At 38.0% G+C, this 20,860-nt stretch overlaps 2 protein-coding genes across 4 annotated transcripts in view; one reads left to right on the forward strand and one right to left on the reverse strand.

Annotated features, from left to right (window-relative positions):
• The window catches only part of LOC146462578 (mitogen-activated protein kinase kinase kinase 1-like), a 145,519-nt gene that overhangs the window by 4,909 nt on the left and 119,750 nt on the right, over window positions 1–20,860 (reverse strand). The window lies entirely within an intron of this gene.
• On the forward strand, window positions 39–20,034 carry LOC146462580 (putative rRNA-processing protein EBP2). Of its 3 annotated transcripts, none has more exons than XM_085085525.1 (11): window positions 39–140; window positions 223–312; window positions 1,375–1,550; window positions 2,039–2,162; window positions 3,069–3,158; window positions 3,646–3,721; window positions 4,532–4,637; window positions 5,653–5,680; window positions 6,428–6,556; window positions 7,192–7,275; window positions 19,686–20,034. In XM_085085525.1, exons 1-10 carry the CDS (start codon window positions 84–86, stop codon window positions 7,249–7,251), a joined length of 936 nt encoding a protein of 311 aa, XP_084941651.1. In that variant the 5' UTR covers window positions 39–83; the 3' UTR covers window positions 7,252–7,275; window positions 19,686–20,034. The 3 variants fall into 3 exon arrangements, with proteins under 3 accessions (XP_084941651.1, XP_084941650.1, XP_084941649.1); XM_085085524.1 differs by lacking the exon at window positions 19,686–20,034 and adding an exon at window positions 11,305–11,794; XM_085085523.1 differs by lacking the exon at window positions 19,686–20,034 and having other exon boundaries at window positions 7,192–9,086.

The following is a 20,860-nucleotide window of genomic DNA, read 5'->3' on the forward strand; positions in this document are numbered from 1 at the left end:
AAATACAGGTACAGAATGTGCCATCGTACATGACGAAATTCCATTTCTCGAACCAGTCCTCCTGCAAACATTACAAAACAAAAATGGCCGACGTTGAAGAAGAGTTTATGGAAAGCGACTCCGATTTAACAGATGAAGAGGTCAGATTTGCCAGTTTTAGAAATCGCCGTGTTCGTCATTAGTGTAGATTGTCTAATACATTATATTTTTTTCGTTTCACAGCTTCAGCGAGATTTCGCAAGCGGAAAGCTTCATGTCGGTTTGAACAGGCTTCAACCACAGGAGAAGACACGTGCTTTGTACAATAACGTTGTAAGTTTATTATGGCGAGCTGCTATGGGTTTATCGTGGCGTGTACGTCTGAGTTTAAAGGAGGAAAGGGCTAGATTGCAGAATATCCGTCCCACCAAATATCTAACTTAAAATCCACTACGGGACTGCGGACCGCGGTACGGTAGTTAATAGCACTCCAATTGAATACTTAGATCAATTACTTATTCATCTGTTGAGTGCGGTAGTACGGACCACGGGTTTCAGAGTAGTAACGCACCTTGCGAGTGGACGGGTATTCTGCAATTGCTCCATACATGTACATGTATAGACTTCAGAAAGCTAACCAAGACCCCTATTAGTCTGAATACAGCTAATTTAGACTAAGTTTAATCCAGTCCCCAGTGGATTACATTATTTCTGCAGTCTACTTTGAGCTAGATCACAGAATATAGGACCACTTTTGCAAGTGTAGTTGGTCACTGGCTGATTGGTAAGTTGCCTAGTCATCTTCCTCATTCTGTTAAGCACTAAATCAGCTCACAAGCTGTGGAGCCATCGAAATATGGAATTTTACTCATACTGCTCTGCCAGTTGCCTTATAAGGAGAGTCTTCTCCTTGTAAAGGAGAGACAAAAGAGGATTTTGCACTCAGGGTACGGTATGTATACCCAACCCAACTGTACCTGACAGTACTGTTCTACTACTTTTTACACCCATTTTGAAATCACTGGTGATCCTTGCAATCTGATTGGCTCTCAACAGTGTGATTTATTCCCAAATTGCACCATTTTTTGCTCTAAATTGCATCCTTTCTTTAGCCCATCAAAATGGAAATGAAGTAACAAAAATAGAATATTAACATTGACAATGATACTCTGTGATTTCAAAATAGGTGTAACAAAGTGGTAATTGAACTTTGTGTCGTGCAAATTCAGTCTGAAATCATACTTGTGATTTCAAATCAAACTCGCGCTGTGCGCTCGTTCGATTTTGAAATCACACATATGATTTCAGACCAAATTGCACTCCACTCAGTTCAATTACCATTATTAATTATGATAAATAAATAATAATAGCTATTATTACTTTATTATCTCCCAGCCTGGTATGAAGCAGAAACTGGAGCAAGTTGCCCAAGACCTTGACTGGATTGAAAGAATGGACATCACTGTGGACAGAGAAGAGGAAGAAGAAGGCGAAAGTGTGAAGACAACTGCGGCACCCACACCCAGCAGTGAGAAGAGCATCCATGATGACTTCCAGAGAGAAATGAGATTGTAAAATTAAAATTATAATTTTTAATTATTAAAAATACCATTGTATTGTGTCCTAAATACAGTCAAATCTCGCCTTGCAGACACCTGGGTATTATGGAGACCCTGATAAGATGAACAGCAGCTAAATCTTCAGCAAAAATAAATTACAGATGCTTGACTGAAATAAATTCCCACTGTTATGGACTCTCACTATTAAGGACACTAACTTGCAATCCCAAGGGTGTCCGCAATAAAGGGAGTTGACTGTAGTGTTCTAAATAGGAAAAAGAACTTACTAACACCGCACAGTTATGGACACTCTCTAGACTGCTGTATGTACATTGTATTGTTGTCCTGACGATGTTCTGCATTTACATTGTAGATGTCCAGTATAATGGAACTTGTCTGGAAAATACGTTCTCAGTACTTCTACGAAATCTACCTTTTAACTACATGTTACTAAGTCCATGGATGGTAATGTGATACCAAATTGATTTCAATTGTTTCAGTTACAAGCAAGCTCAAGCTACAGTGGCCAAGGCACTTCCCAAGCTGAAGGAACTGGGGATTCCAACTAAACGACCAGATGATTACTTTGCTGAAATGGTGAAATCTGATGATCACATGCAAAGGGTATTGACATCTATGCAACTTTGTACCGTTTCTTTTAACAATAACTGTAAATCAACTGATCAGGTCTGTTTAAAATTCCTTGCATAGTTTTTTCATATTTTTGTACAAGTGATTGGAGAAGGACTGTTCAACATTTGGGGGATTACACTCCACATACATGTAAAAATTGTCACATTTTTAAACTCCTTTTGAAGGTAAGGTGCATATCCAGAATTTATCATGTTAAGTGGGAGTCTGAAGCAAAAACAGGCTGACTTCAATGTGTTTCAGAAATGAAAAAAAGGAAAAGACATTCTGTACCTCAGTTTTTGGACAAAATCCATTACCCAAGTCCCTGGAGCCCTTCCTAAGTGGGAATAACTCCTTTAACTCCTTTATTGCACTACTCAACCCCCAACATTGATACTGTAGAAAACAAAGAGATACACAATATTCTAGTTTGACATATGCAGTCAACTTTCACCTTGCGGACACCTCACTATAATTGTCTATTACGGACTCCCCGATAATACGGACAGCAGCTAAATCCCTGACAAAAATAGAGTACAAACATTTGACTGAAATAAATTCCTGCTATTAAGGACTCTCACTATTAAGGACACTAACTCGCAGTCCGAGGGTGTCTGCACTAAAGAGAGTTGACTGTACAATCCATTTACTCAGTCCATAATTGAATGCTACAGTATCTCTCATAAATAAATGCAGCCTTTTTTTAATTTAAAGTGAAAAAGTAAATCCATGAGAAAGCACTGTAAATGCATGTCCATGCATTAAAGCAAAACAAATTTAATGTAAGTGCCCTATAGCCATTAATGTGTTCTGGTACAATAGCCTGACCAAGTTTCAAGTTTCTTTATTTCCACATACTAATCAATGCATTTCTTCCTGTCACAATGCCTTGATTAGGTGAGAGCAAAATTACTTAGCAAGCAGCAAGCAATGGAGAGATCAGAGAAAGCAAAGAAGCAGAGAGAGATGAAGAAATATGGCAAAAAGGTAGAGTACTAATTCATATTTCCTGCCTTTTCAAAAGTGGATACCTCTTGCAGACAGACAGACAGACAGACAGACCCCTCTCTGAAGTGAACTCCTCCAGACAAAGTGAGACCTGATATTAAAAGATCTGTGAGAGTCCTTCATCCAAAATCAGATTGTGCAGTTCCGGAAAATATCCATACTCCCCCCATGGAAAGTTTTTTGTCCTGCACCCCCTCCCCCCCCCCCCGAGGAAATTCCAGTTTTGCTTTGTGCTTTGTTTTAAAATTTTGGTTTTTAAGACCCCCTCCCCCTGAGAATTTCCAATGACCTTCCATGGGGCAGGTGTGGATTTTTTCTGGAACTGCATATTCTCATACATGTACATGGTAGGAATCCCTTTAAAAAATTATGGCAATCATCTGTCACTTTTACATGTATGTGCATTTCTGCCCACCCACATGGAGCATTCAGGCTGTCCAATAATATTGGTTTTTTTTCTTGTCAGGTCCAACAAGAAGTTTTACAAAAAAGGCAGAAGGAAAAGAAGGCAATGATGGAAGCTGTGAAAAGCTACAAGAAGCGTAAGTACAGACACCTGTGGTGATATTACTGATAAAAGTTTGAAGACAGGGTTCGTACGGGTCATGGAAAACCTGGAAAGTCATGGAATTTTAGAATTTCATTTTCCAGGCCTGGAAAGTCATGGATTTTAATTGTGGGTCATGGAAAGTCGTGGAAAATAATATTATGTTTATTAAAAAGAACAAAATAAATTGGTTTTTTTTGCAAAGGAAATAGTAAAAACATACCCAAATGAAAGATGATTTCCAAGAAAATGATCAAATTTAGGTCATGGAAAACTTGGAAAAGTTGTTGAAAAGGTCATGGGAAGTCATGGATTTTCAAAAGCTCAAAAGAGTACAAACCCTGGAAGAGTCTGAATCCAGGAATTTAAACTTGGCAACATTGTTTGGAGGTGCGTGTTCTCACCACTGTTCCATCCCTGCTGACAAAGATTAATATAAAAAAGCAAAAACAGATATCAAGCTTGTTGCATGTACATGTATAGAGACCTTTTTATCTTTACAGTAAATGCAATGGTATGTGTAATTTAAATTAATTTAAAAGCTTAATTTGTAATTTTTTGCATATGTGTAATGCATGCCTGTAGATGTAAGTGCTGTCATTCCTGGGGCTAGTAGCTTTCTGTGATAAGTTTTGATATTTCTGTCTGTTACTCTTCTTCAGTTAGTTTTGCCAGCATCCAGGCAATTTTACAGGGCACAGTTGGACTCTTGTCAAGTCCTGAATCTGCTATGCAGTGCCTACTGCTACGAAACGTTACTTTTTAGAGTGCAAGGTTTTGTCGTCTTTTTATGGCCTTTTTTAAGGAGGTAAAACAACTGCAAATTCAGATCTACCAGGCATTGGGGATGAATTTCAAATCCAGGCTGAGAAAAACCCTTCAAGTACTAACAAGGGCAAAGTTATTAAACGGTGAGAATTCTTGCAACAAACTTTCAGCAATGCAGTAAAGCAGAACCCCAGATCCCTTTTCTGGTTTTGTGAGCATATGTAAAGTTGTACTCAGACCATACATAACAGGAAGTATTATAGCATGTATGACTGGATCGGAGATCTACTCAAACCAGTAGTGAGATGGAACGGAGGGAGAGGTGGACAGAATCTGCCTTCACGGATTTCAGACATTTATAGCTTTTCTAATATGCAAGGAAAACCCATCAAACTTTGCAAATTTTGCTGAATTTATCTATGGGCATAATGTTTTAGTTTCAGGCCTTTTGTGGCTCTTTCCCATGGTTTTGAAAGTTAAACAAAATCCAAGATGGTAGTACCAAGATGGCTGCTATTTGGAAATCATTATCATGATACAGTGACTAACTGGAGTATTACAACAAAAATAATATTAACAGATTAAAGAGCATGACTTCTCATCAAGCAATACTCTCTAGTTGAAATGATTTTTCTCTCCTCAGTAATATTAATCCCCGAAACAATCACTCCCTTTTGGAGCAAATAATATTAAATAAAATTAATAAATCATCATCATCATCATTATTATCAATAAGTTATCATCATTGTCGTCATCATTTACCATAATCACTCCCTCCCCCACCCCTGCTAATATTCAAGGGAAACACTAGAAACAGATAGTAAGGTGTTCGTTGGACATTGAATTTCAAGGCTGGATGCAGGATGTTTGTCCCATGAACCTAGTTTAACGACCTTACATGTAGTTGCCACAAGTCTCCTGTAACTCAGTGGTAGAGCATGCTAACTAGTGATTGGAAGGTCTTAGGTTTGACTCCTGAGCACTTGGATTTCCTTTCTTTGCGTTTGCCTGTGTCACTCAGTCACTGAATAATACACCATTCTTGACAGTGAACTGTTAGGAAAACCTAACAGAATGCTAGGTGTTACTCTGCAATGGACCATCTTCTCTTTCCTCCGACTTATACACCTCTTTTGGCTCTATTTTTTTTCTCTGCAGTGGTAAAAGTGCCAAGAGGAAAAGAAAGGTAAGCATCACTGTAGTGGGTCAATCAATCAATCAATCAATCAATCAATCCATCCATCCATCCATCCATCCATCCATCCATCCATCCATCCATCCATCCATCCATCCATCCATCCATCCATCAATCAATCAATCAGTCAGTCAGTCAGTCAGTCAGTCAATCAATCAATCAATCAACCAATCAATCAATTTATCAATCAATCAATCAATCAATCAATCAATCAATCAATCAATCAATCAAGCAATCTATCAATCAATCAATCAATCAATCAATCGATCAAAAAAGCTGTCAGCAGCTAGTCAGATTCATTCAGCCAGCCAGTCAATCACTGAGTCAGTCAGTCAGTCAGTCAGTCAGTCAGTGAGTCAGTCAGTTAGTCAGCCAGCCAGCCAGTCATTGAGTCAATCAGCCAGCCAGTCAGTGAGTCAGTCAGTCACTCAACCAGCCAGTTAGTGAGTCAGTCATCAAGACAAGCCAGCCAGTCTGTCAGTCATCGGTCAGTCACCCAGGTAATCAGCCATTCAGGCACCCAACCAGCCAGTTGGCCAGCTAGTCATTCAAATCAGTCAGTCAGAATCATAAATCTACATAAAGTGAAAAAACAAACAAAAAAAAAACCAATATATGGAAGATCCAATCTAGTCCAGTCAGCCAGCCAATTCACGAAACTATCAATCTTTTTAATTTGAATGTTAAGAGCCATTCATGTACATCTCCTATTTACCCACTTCCTTATTTCTGCGACAGGATTCTAAGTTTGGTTTTGGAGGAATGAAGAAAGGAATGAAAAGAAACACTGCACAGAGCTTTTCGGACGTGACTTCTTTTAATTCAGCAAAACACAGCAAGGCACCGAGAGCTAAAGCTGGAAATATGGTAAGAAATAAATGAACGCGTAAGAACATAAAACGCGCGTCACCCCTTTTACTCACACATATAACAAGGTGTGAAAAGATGAGAACAATTTATTCAACTGTTGAAGTATTTTTGATGGTATTGCTTATTGAGGACATTGTAAATTACAGAAAGTAGCATTGTAAACGGAGCATAACCAGCGGACCTTTCTGCTATCACCACAGGAAAGTACCTTTCATTTGAATGGTCACACTTTAGGATGTCATCTGCACACTCGAAATGTTAGAACCACCTTGTACAGCATAATAAACTGCACCACAGGATAATAATAATAATAATATTAATAATAATAATAATAATAATAATAATAATAATAATAATAATACTTATATTGCGCATATACAATAGAAATATTTTCATATGCGCATAACAGCAATAAGATCAGGAAAGTATTGCTCAGTAGCTTTCATTTGAATCTCTTTCCGTCTTGTACAACGTGGTAAACCGTTGCAATCGGTAGCTTCATTTGAAATGACGTTTTAAAGTGATTTTTCAGTTCCACAGACTCCAACTTTGAAATTGTACATGTGACAGTACTCTTCTTTGTCCATAACGACAAAGCTATTTTCTATTGACGTTGCTTTCATTCTTTTTAGGGTAAAAAGAGGAAAAATGTTAGACCCGGCAAATCGCGGAGGAAACAGATGAAGAAATAAACTACAATTCCTCGTGGATAATGGGTTAGTTTCAAAAGAAACTGTGGTGCTGCGTCTTTGGGCAGTAGGAACGAATGTTTGGTTTATCAACAGAGTTGAAAACTAAAGGTAAATTGGCCACCACAGAGAGATTCGAGTGTGAACTCTCGAATCACTTGACGGTTGCCAATTTACCTTTAGTTCTCAACTCTGTTGATAAACCAAACATTCGTTACAATTCCTCGTGTCATGCGAAGCTTGGACATTTCGAATTTGACTAAAGGCAGGCGGCATTAACTACAAGGACAAGAGTCTAAAAAACATGTCTGGAGAATCAGAATTCAGTTTATCAAACTTTTGTCTCAAATGCAAACGTTTTCTTTCTCTTCTCCGGTTCTTGTTCATATGTGAAGTAGACTGAAAAACACGTCTGTAAAAAGTGTAATAAAACCGTCAACACTACAGAATCTTACAGAAGAAATTTCAGCGTACTTAACATAAAAAAAATTGATTTACCCTTTTAAAGGAAATGATCCTCGCGTCATCAAATTTTTGTTTTGAAATTGCCCGAATTTGAATGTCACTGAAAAAGGTATACTGGAGTGGTTTCGCAATGAACCAATCAGAAATCGAAGCAAATACATGTAATCGTCATCAACGGCGACAAAACGCGTGCGAGCACGGTTTTGCATCTCATTGGTTGAGAAAGTGGCGCGAGTTTTGTCAACCAATCACAGAGCGTTGTAAAACCAAACTGAAGCAAACGCGAATTACATGTATCTTCGATACAGTTGAAAACTTCTTTTCAGAAGGAACTAAAAAAAAAGGTATTTGTCAGTTGGCTTACGCGCATTTCTCAATCCCACGTTACCTGTTGTCTGTCTCCCATGTGTGGTGTTCACTGCAGTTTTCATGACCGAAGGTTTTCTCCTTAGAGAAAAGAACTTCCGATTGTGATTAGCAATTTGTGGCCAGGCGTGTAAAATTGCTTAAAAAAAATCAGAAACAGGCTGCATCAAACCTTATGTGGAAACAACGTCATCAGCTGCTCCGGTGTTCGGTAGCCAAGCCATTGAATCGTAGCTTTCGCAACCATTCTGTTTGGCTTGGCCTATTCCGTTTTAGTATATAATAGGAAGAATTTCCAGTTTCACAATGTGTATCTTATACTTAAGTATTTGAAAATTTTGACTGTTGAGCATCCGTTTGTCAAGTCAGTGTTTGCTTTCCTTTACAACACTGATGAGATGTCGTATTATCGCTTAGAGAATAGTCTTAGAATAGTCAGATTTCAACCTGTAGCTGTCATTATCGTACCCAGGCTTTCGCATTATTAGAGCTCTTCAAATTTCTTCGTGCCGCATATACTCTTTCCACCTTCATCCCACACCAAAAAACTTGCGTGCACTCAATGCACGCCTTCAACTCTCTCTAATCGTAACTTCATTACCACTGGAAGACTTACTAGTATTCTTTTATTCTCGAGATGGGAATATATATTGCTTAAAGGGGCAAAGAAGGTCAGCTAGCCTTTCCTGAGAGCCAACAGAAGCTTAGGAAATTCAAGGAATAAGATTGCGCTCTTCAAACTTTCCGCAACTTAAATGTTCAGTTAATCAGCCGAACAGATCAGATTGCTTACATGTACACGAATATGCCATCAAGATTAAAATGAGTCTGAAATATAGAATATTGAAAAATCTATAGCTGGTAAAACAGATGGCGTAAATTTACAGAAATCCTGGCCTGCGTTAACAAATCAACTATTAAATTGCCAAAACAACTTTTTTTTGCCCAAGCTATGAAGTAATTAATATATGGCGGATTTAGCGGATTTTAAAACAATTCAGTAAACATTCAGTTTATGTTCCTGATTGTATTCGTGGTTTTATTGCAGCGCAAGAAGGGCGATTTTTACTGACATAACCTTTGAAATATAAAGAACACAAACACTAATTCTTTTATTTTGTTAATTGTTGAGTACTTGGAAATCTATTAAGCATTCTGAAGCTGCTTTGTACATTTGCATCTTCAAGTGCACCTGTGTCAGTTAAATGTCTTCAATGCCAACAAAAGATTTTGTGGTCACACATTTTTATCCTTGTCTTTCTAAGCTAATAATGTTTTTAAAAAGTGATTGGTAAACGAGATGTCTAAAGCCATAGTCATCGTTGTGCTATCAAACAAACCATTAAATTTCGATTTTGTGATCCTGTTTTTTATTGAAATCGGCCACAGTTACCATTCAGGGTTTCCATTCACTATGAAGTTGCTCGGTGTGTTTCCGCAGCTGAATCTATAATTGTCGGCTGAAGTAGAGACTAAGGCAATAAGTGTTTTAACTGAATGGAGAAAACAAAATTTGCATCTCCAAATCCTTCTTTTTCTACTTTCTAAAACTTAGCTAACATTGTTTTTAAAAAGTGGTTGATAAGTGAATTGTCCATAAGACTTAATCATTGTTGTGCTTTCAAACAAACCATTAAATTTCGATTATGTGATTTAGCTTTTATTGAAATCGGTGACAGTTACCATTCAGGGTTTCCGTTCACTAAGAACTCTATTCATTTGAAGTTCCTTTGTTCATCTGAATCTGGAATTATATGACTGACAAAGATAAGTGTTTCCTCTGAGTGGAGAAAACAAAATTTGCATCTCAAAATCCTCTTTTTCGATACTGATTCTCAAATATTCGTTTTCAGCCTGGGAAGAAAATCAACCTTTTTGGATAACTTTTCTGTGTTTCATGTGTTGTGTGTATTGCATCGCTTCTTTTCGCTTCAGGTTAAAATTTCTTCACGATAACACCGCTATTATTTCAGTTAATAATATACACATTGAAGAGACACATTGGAGAGGTTTATTAAATTTAGGTTTTCTTTATTCTTTAAGCAAAGGATTGGACGTAATAATACAGTTTCTAATTACGTGAAAATCTTCAGATGCTTTCCCGTTGCAGCTGTAGACCGCAACCCAAGCCCAGGGAAATCAAAGCAGTGTCGGTTCGCTTCACCTCGTCAGTAACACATCTACTCTGTTTCCGATCTGAAAATAAGAATCTTCCGCTGGAAGCAAGGTGTACCTTCTGTCTCTTAAATCCAAAAATATATATTTCAAGAACTCGCCTCACGCAAAAGTAACGTATCATGAACGTAACTAACACCAAAGGATCGACGATCGCCAATTCTTCTTCCATGGCCAGGCCAATTTTCGTCTGCCCACTGTTGCCGTACTTCATCTGGGACTTAAAAAACCCAACTTGGTTTCTCTCATTTCAGTTTGCAATCACCGTCACATCGATCGCTTGCCCGGCTACCACTGTTTTAAATATCTTAGTGATCGTAGCGGTGAAGAAAACAAAAGAGCTGAAAAAGAACTCAAACATTTTACTTTCGAGCCTGGCTGGAGCAGATCTTTTAGTGGGCGCCGTAGCCATGCCACTGGCAATCATTGTTTGTGCGTTAGCTCTCCAAGAACATTTAGTTGAGGATGTTATTTGTACCATAGATTACGTGAGTGATTCTGTCATATACACTGCTACTACTCTTTCAACTTTCCTTTTAGTTTTAATCGCTTGGGAGCGATATGTAGCGGTAACAAAATGGGCAGACTACAGGACTATTGTCACAAGAGGCCGTATTAAGAAATACGCAAGAATAGCATGGCTCCTAATTTATTTTGGTGTATTCCCGTTCTTATAATACCAGCTTACCACTCTCAGCACGAAGTCGTAGCCACTATAGATGTCGTCACAGCTGTCTTCGGCGGCCTTAAAATAGCTTTCTGCTTAGTTCTAATCGTATATTACTATATCATGGTTTACCGCGGAGTACGTAAATGGAACCGAAGCCAAATCCGCCAAGTGCAAGCTTTGGTTAACGCCAAAGTAGAAACTAAGGCTGCTTATACGGCTTTCTTGTTAACATTTTCGTTGGGTATTTCAATCGTTCCGGTAATTATGGTTTTAACCTTCGGGGGAGTTTGGCCTTTTCTGCGGAAGCGTTCGTTTTTAAGGTGGAGCAAGACAATGGTTTCGTTAAACTCTTTATTTAACCCTCTTCTCTACTGCTACAGAAACCGCGTTTTCAGGAAAGCAGTGTGGAAGTTGCTAAGATCACCGGGAAAATCTCCGAGAATCCAGCCGGTGGACACGGATCGCAAACAGCGATACATCAAGCGCGCAAGGTATGGCACTTCAACTGCATCGACAAACGAGAATAATGGAGACCTTGAAACCGTTCAACAATGCCATTTCCGTTGGACTCGATCACGGTCTTGTGGTGCCCTTAAATGCTTAGAACAAGTTGGAAAAAGAGCAAGGGAGAGAGCTTCGTCCACTGCATCGTGTTGAGCACGCATTGCATGATTCTGTCCTATTCTCGGTTTGTCAGTAGATCGGGGCAAGGTTACCATCCATAGACGAAACAGATTGGCGATGCTCAGCGCAATTCAGCATGCAAGCCGTACAGTAAATGTTGCTGTAGTGGTGCCGCTGAAGGGAATCCAATAAAGCGATGTCGATCGACTTAAGGACTGTCAGTTTAAACAGACATTACTAAACTGGAGAAAAGCTGACTGTTGCAGCTATGATCAACCAGAAACCCTTAGAGGATGAAAAATTTTACCGATAATTAACGTTTTTCAACAGAATTTCTAGTATAAACTGAGATAGCCGGCGCTGAAGGGAGAAGGCAGTTAACAAAAGTGCTTGCTATAGAAATTGAATTGCTTTTATAGTGTCAACTATTGAAATTGAACAACTTAAGAAATGCTAACCGGCGTGCGGTTATTTGAATCAACGAAAGCTTTCAAGGTAAGCCTCATGAAGTTCTTTTCCGTGGTGCAATTTGCCCCACGCTCACAACGTACACAACTTAATTTCGTAACAATGGTACTTTAAACTTCTTCAATTTTTATCCTTTCCTTTTGTTTTGCTATTGTTTTCACAAGTCAACTGGTAAATGAGATGTCTATAATACTTAGTCAGTGTTGTGCTTTCAAACAAACCATTTCGTAACAATGGTACTTTAAACTTCTTCAATTTTAATCCTTTCCTTTTGTTTTGTTATTGTTTTCATACGTCAACTGGTAAATGAGATGTCTATAATACTTAGTCAGTGTTGTGCTTTCAAACAAACCATTAAATCTTGATTATGTGTTCTGTTTTTATTGATATTGGCGACAGTTAGCATTCAGTGTTTCCGTTCACTAAGAACTCTATAGCTATTCATATGAAATGCCTTTGTTCATCTGATTCTGGAATTGTATGACTGACGAAAGCAAGTGTTTCCTCTTAATGGAGAAAACATAATTTGCAATTTGAGAACCAACTGAAAAGGCCAACACTTCAGACAGCAAGAAGAAGGAAGAATAAAGCTCAGTGAAGGAAAGAGACAGGATAATCCGATTACCCACACACGAAGAGATGGCAGACTATCTATGACTTTGTAGAAGAAGAAAAAAGTCAGTCTACATTTCTCGTGTGAAAAATTTTGAAAAACAGTCATCGTCACTGCAGACTGGGCCTTAGTAGCTTTTATTTGTTTAGCCATCTTTAGGTGTCTTGTCCCCGAACTCTAATTTAGAACCACCTTGAAGCACAATAAATTGTATCACAGAAAAGTACTGCTCAGTAGGTTTCATTTGAATGGTCACACTTAATCTACAGTAGCCTCAAGCATATTTAGGCTTGACCCGCCTAATCAGTGATTTAGCATATTTTTATTTGGAGACGAAGGAGTTGTCAAAACTTCTTGAAACTTGGCAAACAGTTTGTTATAGATATTTCTACGTATTTTGTTGAGAATGTTTTTGTCACGTGACCTGAAAACGACTTATAACCTCTATAATCTTTACTCAAAAATGGGTTACAGAAAGCTACATTAAATCAATCTTTTTTGGTGCTTTTTCGATAGTCCCCTAGAAAGGCCTTTATCATTCCGTTTTTAATGATGTCCGCGTGCTAACAGTAACGCTAAATTAAGGAAATAGGTCACGTGATGTTATAACGAGTGCCACCTTAAAAGGCGGAATTACATAGGCAGGATTGTACTTTAAACATTTTAATTACAAAAATTTTCAAACTTTTGGAGTGTAAATCCTGGATGTTGTCCATTTTCAAAAACACGTTATGTGACGTTATCCGCCAAAGAATGTCACGTGACACTTAGGAATATTTCTGTTTGATCATGGAAGTGGTGCAAGTACTTTTACCAACGGAGAGTAAGAGGTCCCCAAAACCTCTTAAGGTACTTGAGGCTTTCTTAACGACGTCTTCTAATACGTTTTTGCGCGACAGCGACTAGTTGCAAACGAAATGCCAATCGCGGGAAAGATATACTCAAGGCTCGCTTGAAATTATTGCTGTATTTATCAATATTTCTACGTTAATTTGAGAGACGGGGAATGGAAACGAAACGTTTATTAGCGTGGCCTAAGACTAAAGAGGAAAAAAAAATAAAACTCTTTGGTTCAACGATTAAAGGCGTTAAGGATATATCATTAAATGACGAAAAAAAAAAGCTCTGTGCTAAATTATCTAAAATTATCCGCGCATCGATTTTGCCCGTGAAATCTTCATCCCAGCTATGGTCGACATGAAACCTTTATTTACTTATTTATTTATTTATTTGTTAGGGTTTTAATTTTTGTTTTGTTCTGATAATAACCACTACAGTAACACGATTATCTTTTCAAAAAAATTGTATTTTAGGCAATATTTTTTCATACAATCGAAAGAATAAATTCGAGATGTCCACAGTTGAGATTCTTTTTTACGTAAATGTTGGTCTCATCCTAAAAACCCTGCCACGATTGCTTTAACATTTGAAGGTGCAGCGGCTAACTCCGTCGATAAATCAAGAACTGAGCCATGGCAACTTGAAAACAAATGTGGAGGAATAATTCCATAAGCTTGTAAAACGTCCGTTTGATGTTGACTCCTGTTAATGTCTTGTTGCGCCGTTTCTCTGTGACAACTTAGTGCAGGCTCTCCCCTGGCAAACTGACTCCTTGTTAACTAGGTCGCCAAGCTGTTCCCTCTGCTTTCATAGTCCTCGCTTCTCTTCCAGATCGATGTAAGGCCATGAGACAGATGCCTGATTGGGTTTGAACAGTTCATATTCAATGTTAAGTGAGTGAACTCGAATTGGTGGTTTGAAAATATTTTTCAGGTCGCCCATTCTTATGGTCACACAGCAACCTACAATTGCCGGGGTGAGACTTATCTCCACCAATGGAATGTCTCAATTTTTTTCTTTTACTTTATTTCCATAATCCCTGTCTTAGCTTCCAAAAAACACGCTGGCGTAAACGATAAATGACCTCATGTAATAACAGCAATCTTATTTTTATTAGGGCTCGTGGCATTGGAAACTATTACAAATAAAACACGTTACAGCTACAGTCCCGATATTAACGCGGCAAATGTTTGAAAACTCATGCTTTTCGTTGACGTTATTGTTGTTTTGGAATGTTTTTCATCACACCCCTTTATCCCGGATAAAGGTAATTAGGCGAGGCGAATTTTTTTGGGTCATTTCGGCTTGTTTGTTTCGAAACCAAAACAAACAACATGAAGATAAGAAAAGAAAGCAGTGATTTTATTGGTGGGCACGCTGAGGCGCTTTCATCCCACAGAAGTTTTGTTTGACACCTTGCCCGAAAACATCCGGCAAAACACACGTCATTCGGACAAACAACCAGGATTTTGACTCCATACTTGGCTTAACCTTTCTCAAGCTCATTAATAATTCATAAAGAGAAAACAAAGGAAATCACTACCGTGAAGGAGGTTTGGAAATGTGATCTTAATTATCATAAAATTTTGTGAACTTTTGCCTCGAATTTCTTCAAGAATTATCAATAGTTTGAGAAGCTATATCAAACACTCGAAAGAGTGTTTCCTCCTATTTCTAAACACCTCAAAGTTGGTTAAAAAAAAGTCGGCTGCGCCTCGTTTTTCCCACCTACTTCTCGGTGTTTGGAAATCGGAGGAAACACTCTTCCTCGTGTTTGATCTATTACTTTCAAATTAAAACCAATGTAGGTGATAGTTAGGAAGTGCGTTCCAGTAGGGATGTTTGGAAACAATTCAGCAATGCATAAGTTTGTGTTGGCAGTTCAAATGGTAGCTGAATAAATGACTATCCTGTACGATAAGCTTTGATCTTTACCGCATACAGGAACCAATATGAGCAGGCAATTATTTCTCAAACTCATTAATAATTCATGAAGAGAAAACAAAGGAAATCACTACCGTGAAGGAGGTTTGGAAATATGATCTTAATTATCACAAAATTTTGTGAACTTTTGCTTCGAATTTCTCCAAGAATTATCAATAGTTTGAGAAGCTATATCAAACACTCGAAAGAGTGTTTCCTCCCATTTCCAAAACACCTCGAAGTTGGTTAAAAAAACTTGGCTGCGCCTCGTTTTTCCAACCTACTTCTCAGTGTTTGGAAATCGGAGGAAACACTCTTTCTCGTGTTTGATATATTACATGAAACCTAAAAGTCATTAGTTTCCTTGGAGACAGGCGGTATGCGGATGAAAAGTTATTGGTTTGGATATGACATGATAGATAGTTCGCCGAGTTGGCTATAATCCTCCCATATCCAACAAGCGCGAGTGGAATAATTGTTTTATCAGAGACAATCAGAAGTATTGCTAGATTTTGCTGCTTTCACTCTGCAAGAACAACCAGGAAACAATTATTAAAATGGTCGCTATTTCGCGGACATTGTATAATGGCTGGCATACCATGGCCGCTAAGCCAATTAAATCCCTGGAATTACATTATGCAATGATCCAGTTTTTAATAATTTAAAATAGACAAATCAACAAGTCAGTAGTTTCCTAAGAGATGAAACAAACAGTATCCAAACAAAAAAACATCAAGCCATTAGTTTCCATGGAGATCCAGCAAACAGTAGTTTCCCGCTGCAGAAAACACAGTTACAGAAAATTTTATAGTTGTGTGCCTGGTGACCTGGCCTTTGAGTGAAAGCGAGGCTGAAGCTGACTTTGTTGTGACACAAACCTCACTACCTTTGATATGAAAATGATGTTCTTCTGCCAACTCGTTTATATTACGTTAGTAGCTGAAGAACATCATTTTCATATCAAAGGTAGTGAAGTTTGTATCACAACAAAGTCTGTTCATGGTTTGAGAAGCTATATCCAGATACCTCGAAGTTGGGTAGAAGAAACTCGGCTGTGCCTCGTTTTTCAATGACCCACTTCCACGTCCTTGTGTTTGGAAACCGAACGAAACACTCTTCTTCGTGTTCGGTATATTACATCCTTGGAAACCCATGAATAAAAGATTAAAAGACAAGGCCCCTACTTTTTAGTTTATGTGACAAAATCCAAGCACGCTGTCCTGTCTAAACGCATCGACATTTTATCCGACCGATGTGCAAATATTCTACTGTAGCTCGACCCGAAAAAAAACATTTTATATTAAAAACCAGTTTTTTTTCGTTGTTCCCACCTAATTTTTTCTGTGGTGTATATACCATCAAGATTAAAATGAGTCTGAAATATTGAATATTGAAAAATTAGCTAGTAAAACAGATGGCGTAAATTTGCAGAAATCCTGGCGTGCGTTTAGAAATCAACCTTAAATTTCAAAAAGAACTTTTTTTCGCCCAAACCATGAAGTAATTAATATATGGTGGATCTAGCGGATTTTAAAACATTTCAGTAAACATTCAGTTTATGTTCCTGATACTATTCCTGGTTTTTATTGCACCGCAAGAAGGGTGATTTTTACTGACATAACCTTTGAAATATAAAAAACACAAACACTAACTCTATTATTTTGTTAACTGTTGAGTACTAGGAAATCTATTAAGCATTCTGAAGCTGCTTTGTTCATTTGCATCTTCAAGTGCACCTGTGTCAGTTAAATGTCTTCAATGCCAACAAAAGATTGTGTGGTCACACATTTTTATCCTTGTCTTTCTAAGCTAATAATGTTTTTAAAAAGTGATTGGTAAATGAGATGTCTAAAGCCATAGTCATTGTTGTGCTATCAAAACAAACCATTAAATTTCGATTTTGTGATCCTGTTTTTATTGAAATCGGCGACAGTTACCATTCAGGGTTTCCGTTCACTAAGAACTCTTTTCATAAGAAGTTCTTTTGTACATTTGAATCTAGAAGAGAAAACAAATTTTGCATCTCGAAATCCTATTTTTTCGACATTCTGAAACTAAGCTAGTTATTGTTTTTAAAAAGTGGTAAACGTGAAATGTTCAAAGCCATAGTCATTGTTGTGCTTTCCGCAAATAAACCATTAAATTCGATTATGTGATCCTATTTTATTGAAATCGGTGACATTTACCATTAAAGGTTTCCGTTCACTAAGAACTCTATTCATATGAAGTTCCTCTGTACATTTGAATCTAGAATCGTTTGGCGAAGACCGAAGTGTTTCATCTGAATGGAGAAAACAAATTTTGCATCTCGAAATCCTAATTTTTCGACATTTTGAAGCTAAGCTAATATTCTTTTATAAAAAGTGTTAATGTGAGACTTTGGACATGATGTCCAAAGCCAAAGTCATTGTTCTTCTATCAAACAAACCGTTAAATTTTGATTATGTGATCCTGTTTTTATTGGAATCGGCGACAGTTACAATTCAGGGTTTCCGTTTACTAAGAACTCAATTCATATGAAGTTGCTCAGTGTGTTTCCGCAGCTGAATCTATAATTGTCGGCTGGAGTAGAGACTGACGAAGATAAGTGTTTTATCTGAATAGAGAAAACAAAATTTGCATCTCCAAATCCTACTTTTTCGACATTCTGAAACTAACATTGTTTTTAAAAAGTTGTTGATAAATGAATTGTCCATAATACTTAGTCATTGTTGTGCCATCAAACAAACCATTAAATGTCGATTATGTGATTTAGTTTTTATTGAAATCGGCGACAGTTACCATTCACCAAGTTACCGTTCACTATGAACTCTATTCATATGAAGTTCCTTTGTTCATCTTATTCTGGAATTGTATGACTGACGAAGATAAGTGTTTCCTCTGAATGAAGAAAACAAAATTTACATTTCGAAATCCTCTTTTTGCGACACTGATTCTGAAATATTCGCTCTCAGCCTAGGAAGGAAATCAACCTTTTTGAAGAACTTTTCTGTACTTGTTTCATGTGTTTATTGCATTGCTTCGTTTCGCTTCAGGTTAAAATTTCTTCACGATAACACCGCTATTAATTTAGTTAATAATACACATTGGAGAGGTTTCTTCAATTTAAGATTTCTTTGTTCTTTAAGGAAAGGATTGGAAGAAATAATACAGAAACTAATTACCTGAAAATCTTCAGACGTTTTCCTGTAGCAGCTGCAGAACCGCAACGCAAGCCCAGGGGAATAACGCAGGGTCGATTCGCTTAAACTCGTCAGTAACACAGCTACTGGTTTGCGATCTGAAAATAACAATCTTCCGCTGGAAGCGAGATGTTCCTTCTATCTCTTAAATCCAAAAATATAAGTTTCAACAACTCGACTGGTGCAAAAATAACATGAACGTTACTAATACCAAAGGATCGACGCTCGGCAATTCTTCTACCATGGCCAGGCCAATTTTCGTCTGCCCACTGTTGCCGTACTTCATCTGGGACTTAAAAAACCCAACTTCATTTCTCTCATTTCAGTTTGCAATCACCGTCACGTCGATCGCTTGCCCGGCTACCACTCTTTTAAATATCTTAGTGATCCTAGCAGTGAAGAAAACAAAAGAGCTGAAAAAGAACTCAAACATTCTACTTTCGAGCCTGGCTGGAGCAGATCTTTTAGTTGGCGCCGTAGCCATGCCACTGGCAATCACTGTTTGTGCGTTAACTCTCCAAGAACATGAAGTTGAGGATGTTATTTGTACCATAGATTACGTGAGTGATACTGTCATGTATGCTGCTACCGGTATTTCAATTTCACTTTTAGTTTTAATTTCCTGGGAGAGATATGTAGCGGTAGCAAAATGGGCAGACTACAGGACTATTGTCACAAGAACCCGTATTAAAAAATACGCAAGAATAGCATGGCTCGTAGCTTCATTCTGGTACATTTCCGTTAGTATAAGACCAGTTTATCACCCTCCCTACGAAGCCATGGTCACTATGGATGTGGGAACCAGCCTTATGGGCGCTTTCTGCTTAGTTCTAATGGTATATTACTATATCATGGTTTATCGCGGAGTACGCAAATGGAACCGAAGCCAAATCCGCCAAGTGCAAGCTTTGGTTAACGCCAAAAAAGAAACTAAGGCCGCTAGTACGGCTTTCTTGCTAACAATTTCCGTCGGTATTTCGATCGTTCCGATAATTATGGTTTTCACCTTCGGTGAAGTTTGGCCTTCTCTACGGAAGAGTTCGCATTTCAGATGGAGCAAGACAATGCTTTCGTTAAACTCTTTATTTAACCCTCTTCTTCACTGCTACAGAAACCGCGTTTTTAGGAAAGCAGTGTGGAAGTTGCTAAGATCACCGGGAAAATCTCCGAGAATCCAGCCGGTGGACACGGATGGAAACCAGCAAAACATCAAGCGAGCAAGGTATGGCAATTCCACTGTATCGACAAACGAGAATAAAGGAGACCTTGAAACCGTTGAACTGCGACATTTCCGTTGGACTCGATCACAGTCTTGCGGTGCCCTTAAATGCTTAGAACAAGTTGGACAAAAAGCAATGGACGGAGTGCTTCGTCCAGTGCATCGTGTTGAGCACACATTGCATGATTCTGTCGTATTCTCGGTTAGTTGATTCTGGCAAGGTTGCCATTCTTAGACGAAACATATGGGCGATGTTGTGTTTGGAAATCGAATGAAGCACTCTTCTTCGTGTTCGATATATTACATCCTTGAAAACCCATAAATAAAAGATTAAAAGATTTGGCCCCTACTTGGTAGTTTGTGTGACAAAATCCAAGCCGCTGTCCTATCTAGGTCATCCAGACCCATCGATCAGATTATATCCGACCGATGTACAAATATTCCATTGTAGCTCGACGAATTAGAAAAAAATTTATATTAACAAACCCTTCTTTTCGTTGTTCCCACCTAGTTTTTTCTGTGGTGTAAATGCTCCTGTTAATTTAAAAGTCTTAGGCCCCGTTTTCAAAAGTCTCCGTTTTCATCGCTCACTTTCCGCGACTTAAATTTTCAGTTAATCAGCTGAACGGATGAGGTAGCTACACAAATATGCCATCAAGATTAAAATGAGTCTTAAATATTCAATATTGAAAAATTAGCTGGTAAAACAGATGGCGTAAATTTGCAGAAATCCTGGCGTGTGTTAAGAAATCAACCATTAAATTGCAAAAACAACTTTTTTTCGCCCAAACTATGAAGGAATTAATATATGGTGGATTTAGCGGATTTTAAAACATTTCAGTAAACATTCAGTTTACGTTCCTGATTCTATTCCTTGTTTTATTGCAGCGCAAGAAGGGTGATTTTTACTGACATAACCTTTGAAAAATAAAGAACACTAATTCTATTATTTTGTTAACTGTTGAGTACTTGGAAATCTATTAAGCATTCTGAAGCTGCTTTGTACATCTGCATCTTCAAGTGCACCTGTGTCAGTTAAATGTCTTCAATGCCAACAAAAGATTGTG

Source organism: Pavona decussata, unplaced genomic scaffold (assembly GCF_977016875.1).
Source record: "Pavona decussata unplaced genomic scaffold, jaPavDecu1.1 SCAFFOLD_186, whole genome shotgun sequence".
NCBI classification, from domain to species: Eukaryota; Metazoa; Cnidaria; class Anthozoa; order Scleractinia; family Agariciidae; genus Pavona; species Pavona decussata.

What these genes read in the sequence shown, in the direction of transcription:
- LOC146462580 (XM_085085525.1), top strand. Translation starts at nt 84, where the DNA reads ATGGCCGACGTTGAAGAAGAGTTTATGGAAAGCGACTCCGATTTAACA. An exon ending in TTCCAGAGAGAAATGAGATT is followed by an intron (nt 1,551 to 2,038) that starts GTAAAATTAAAA and finishes CAATTGTTTCAG; the next exon opens with TTACAAGCAAGCTCAAGCTA. An exon ending in AAGGGCAAAGTTATTAAACG is followed by an intron (nt 4,638 to 5,652) that starts GTGAGAATTCTT and finishes TTTTCTCTGCAG; the next exon opens with TGGTAAAAGTGCCAAGAGGA.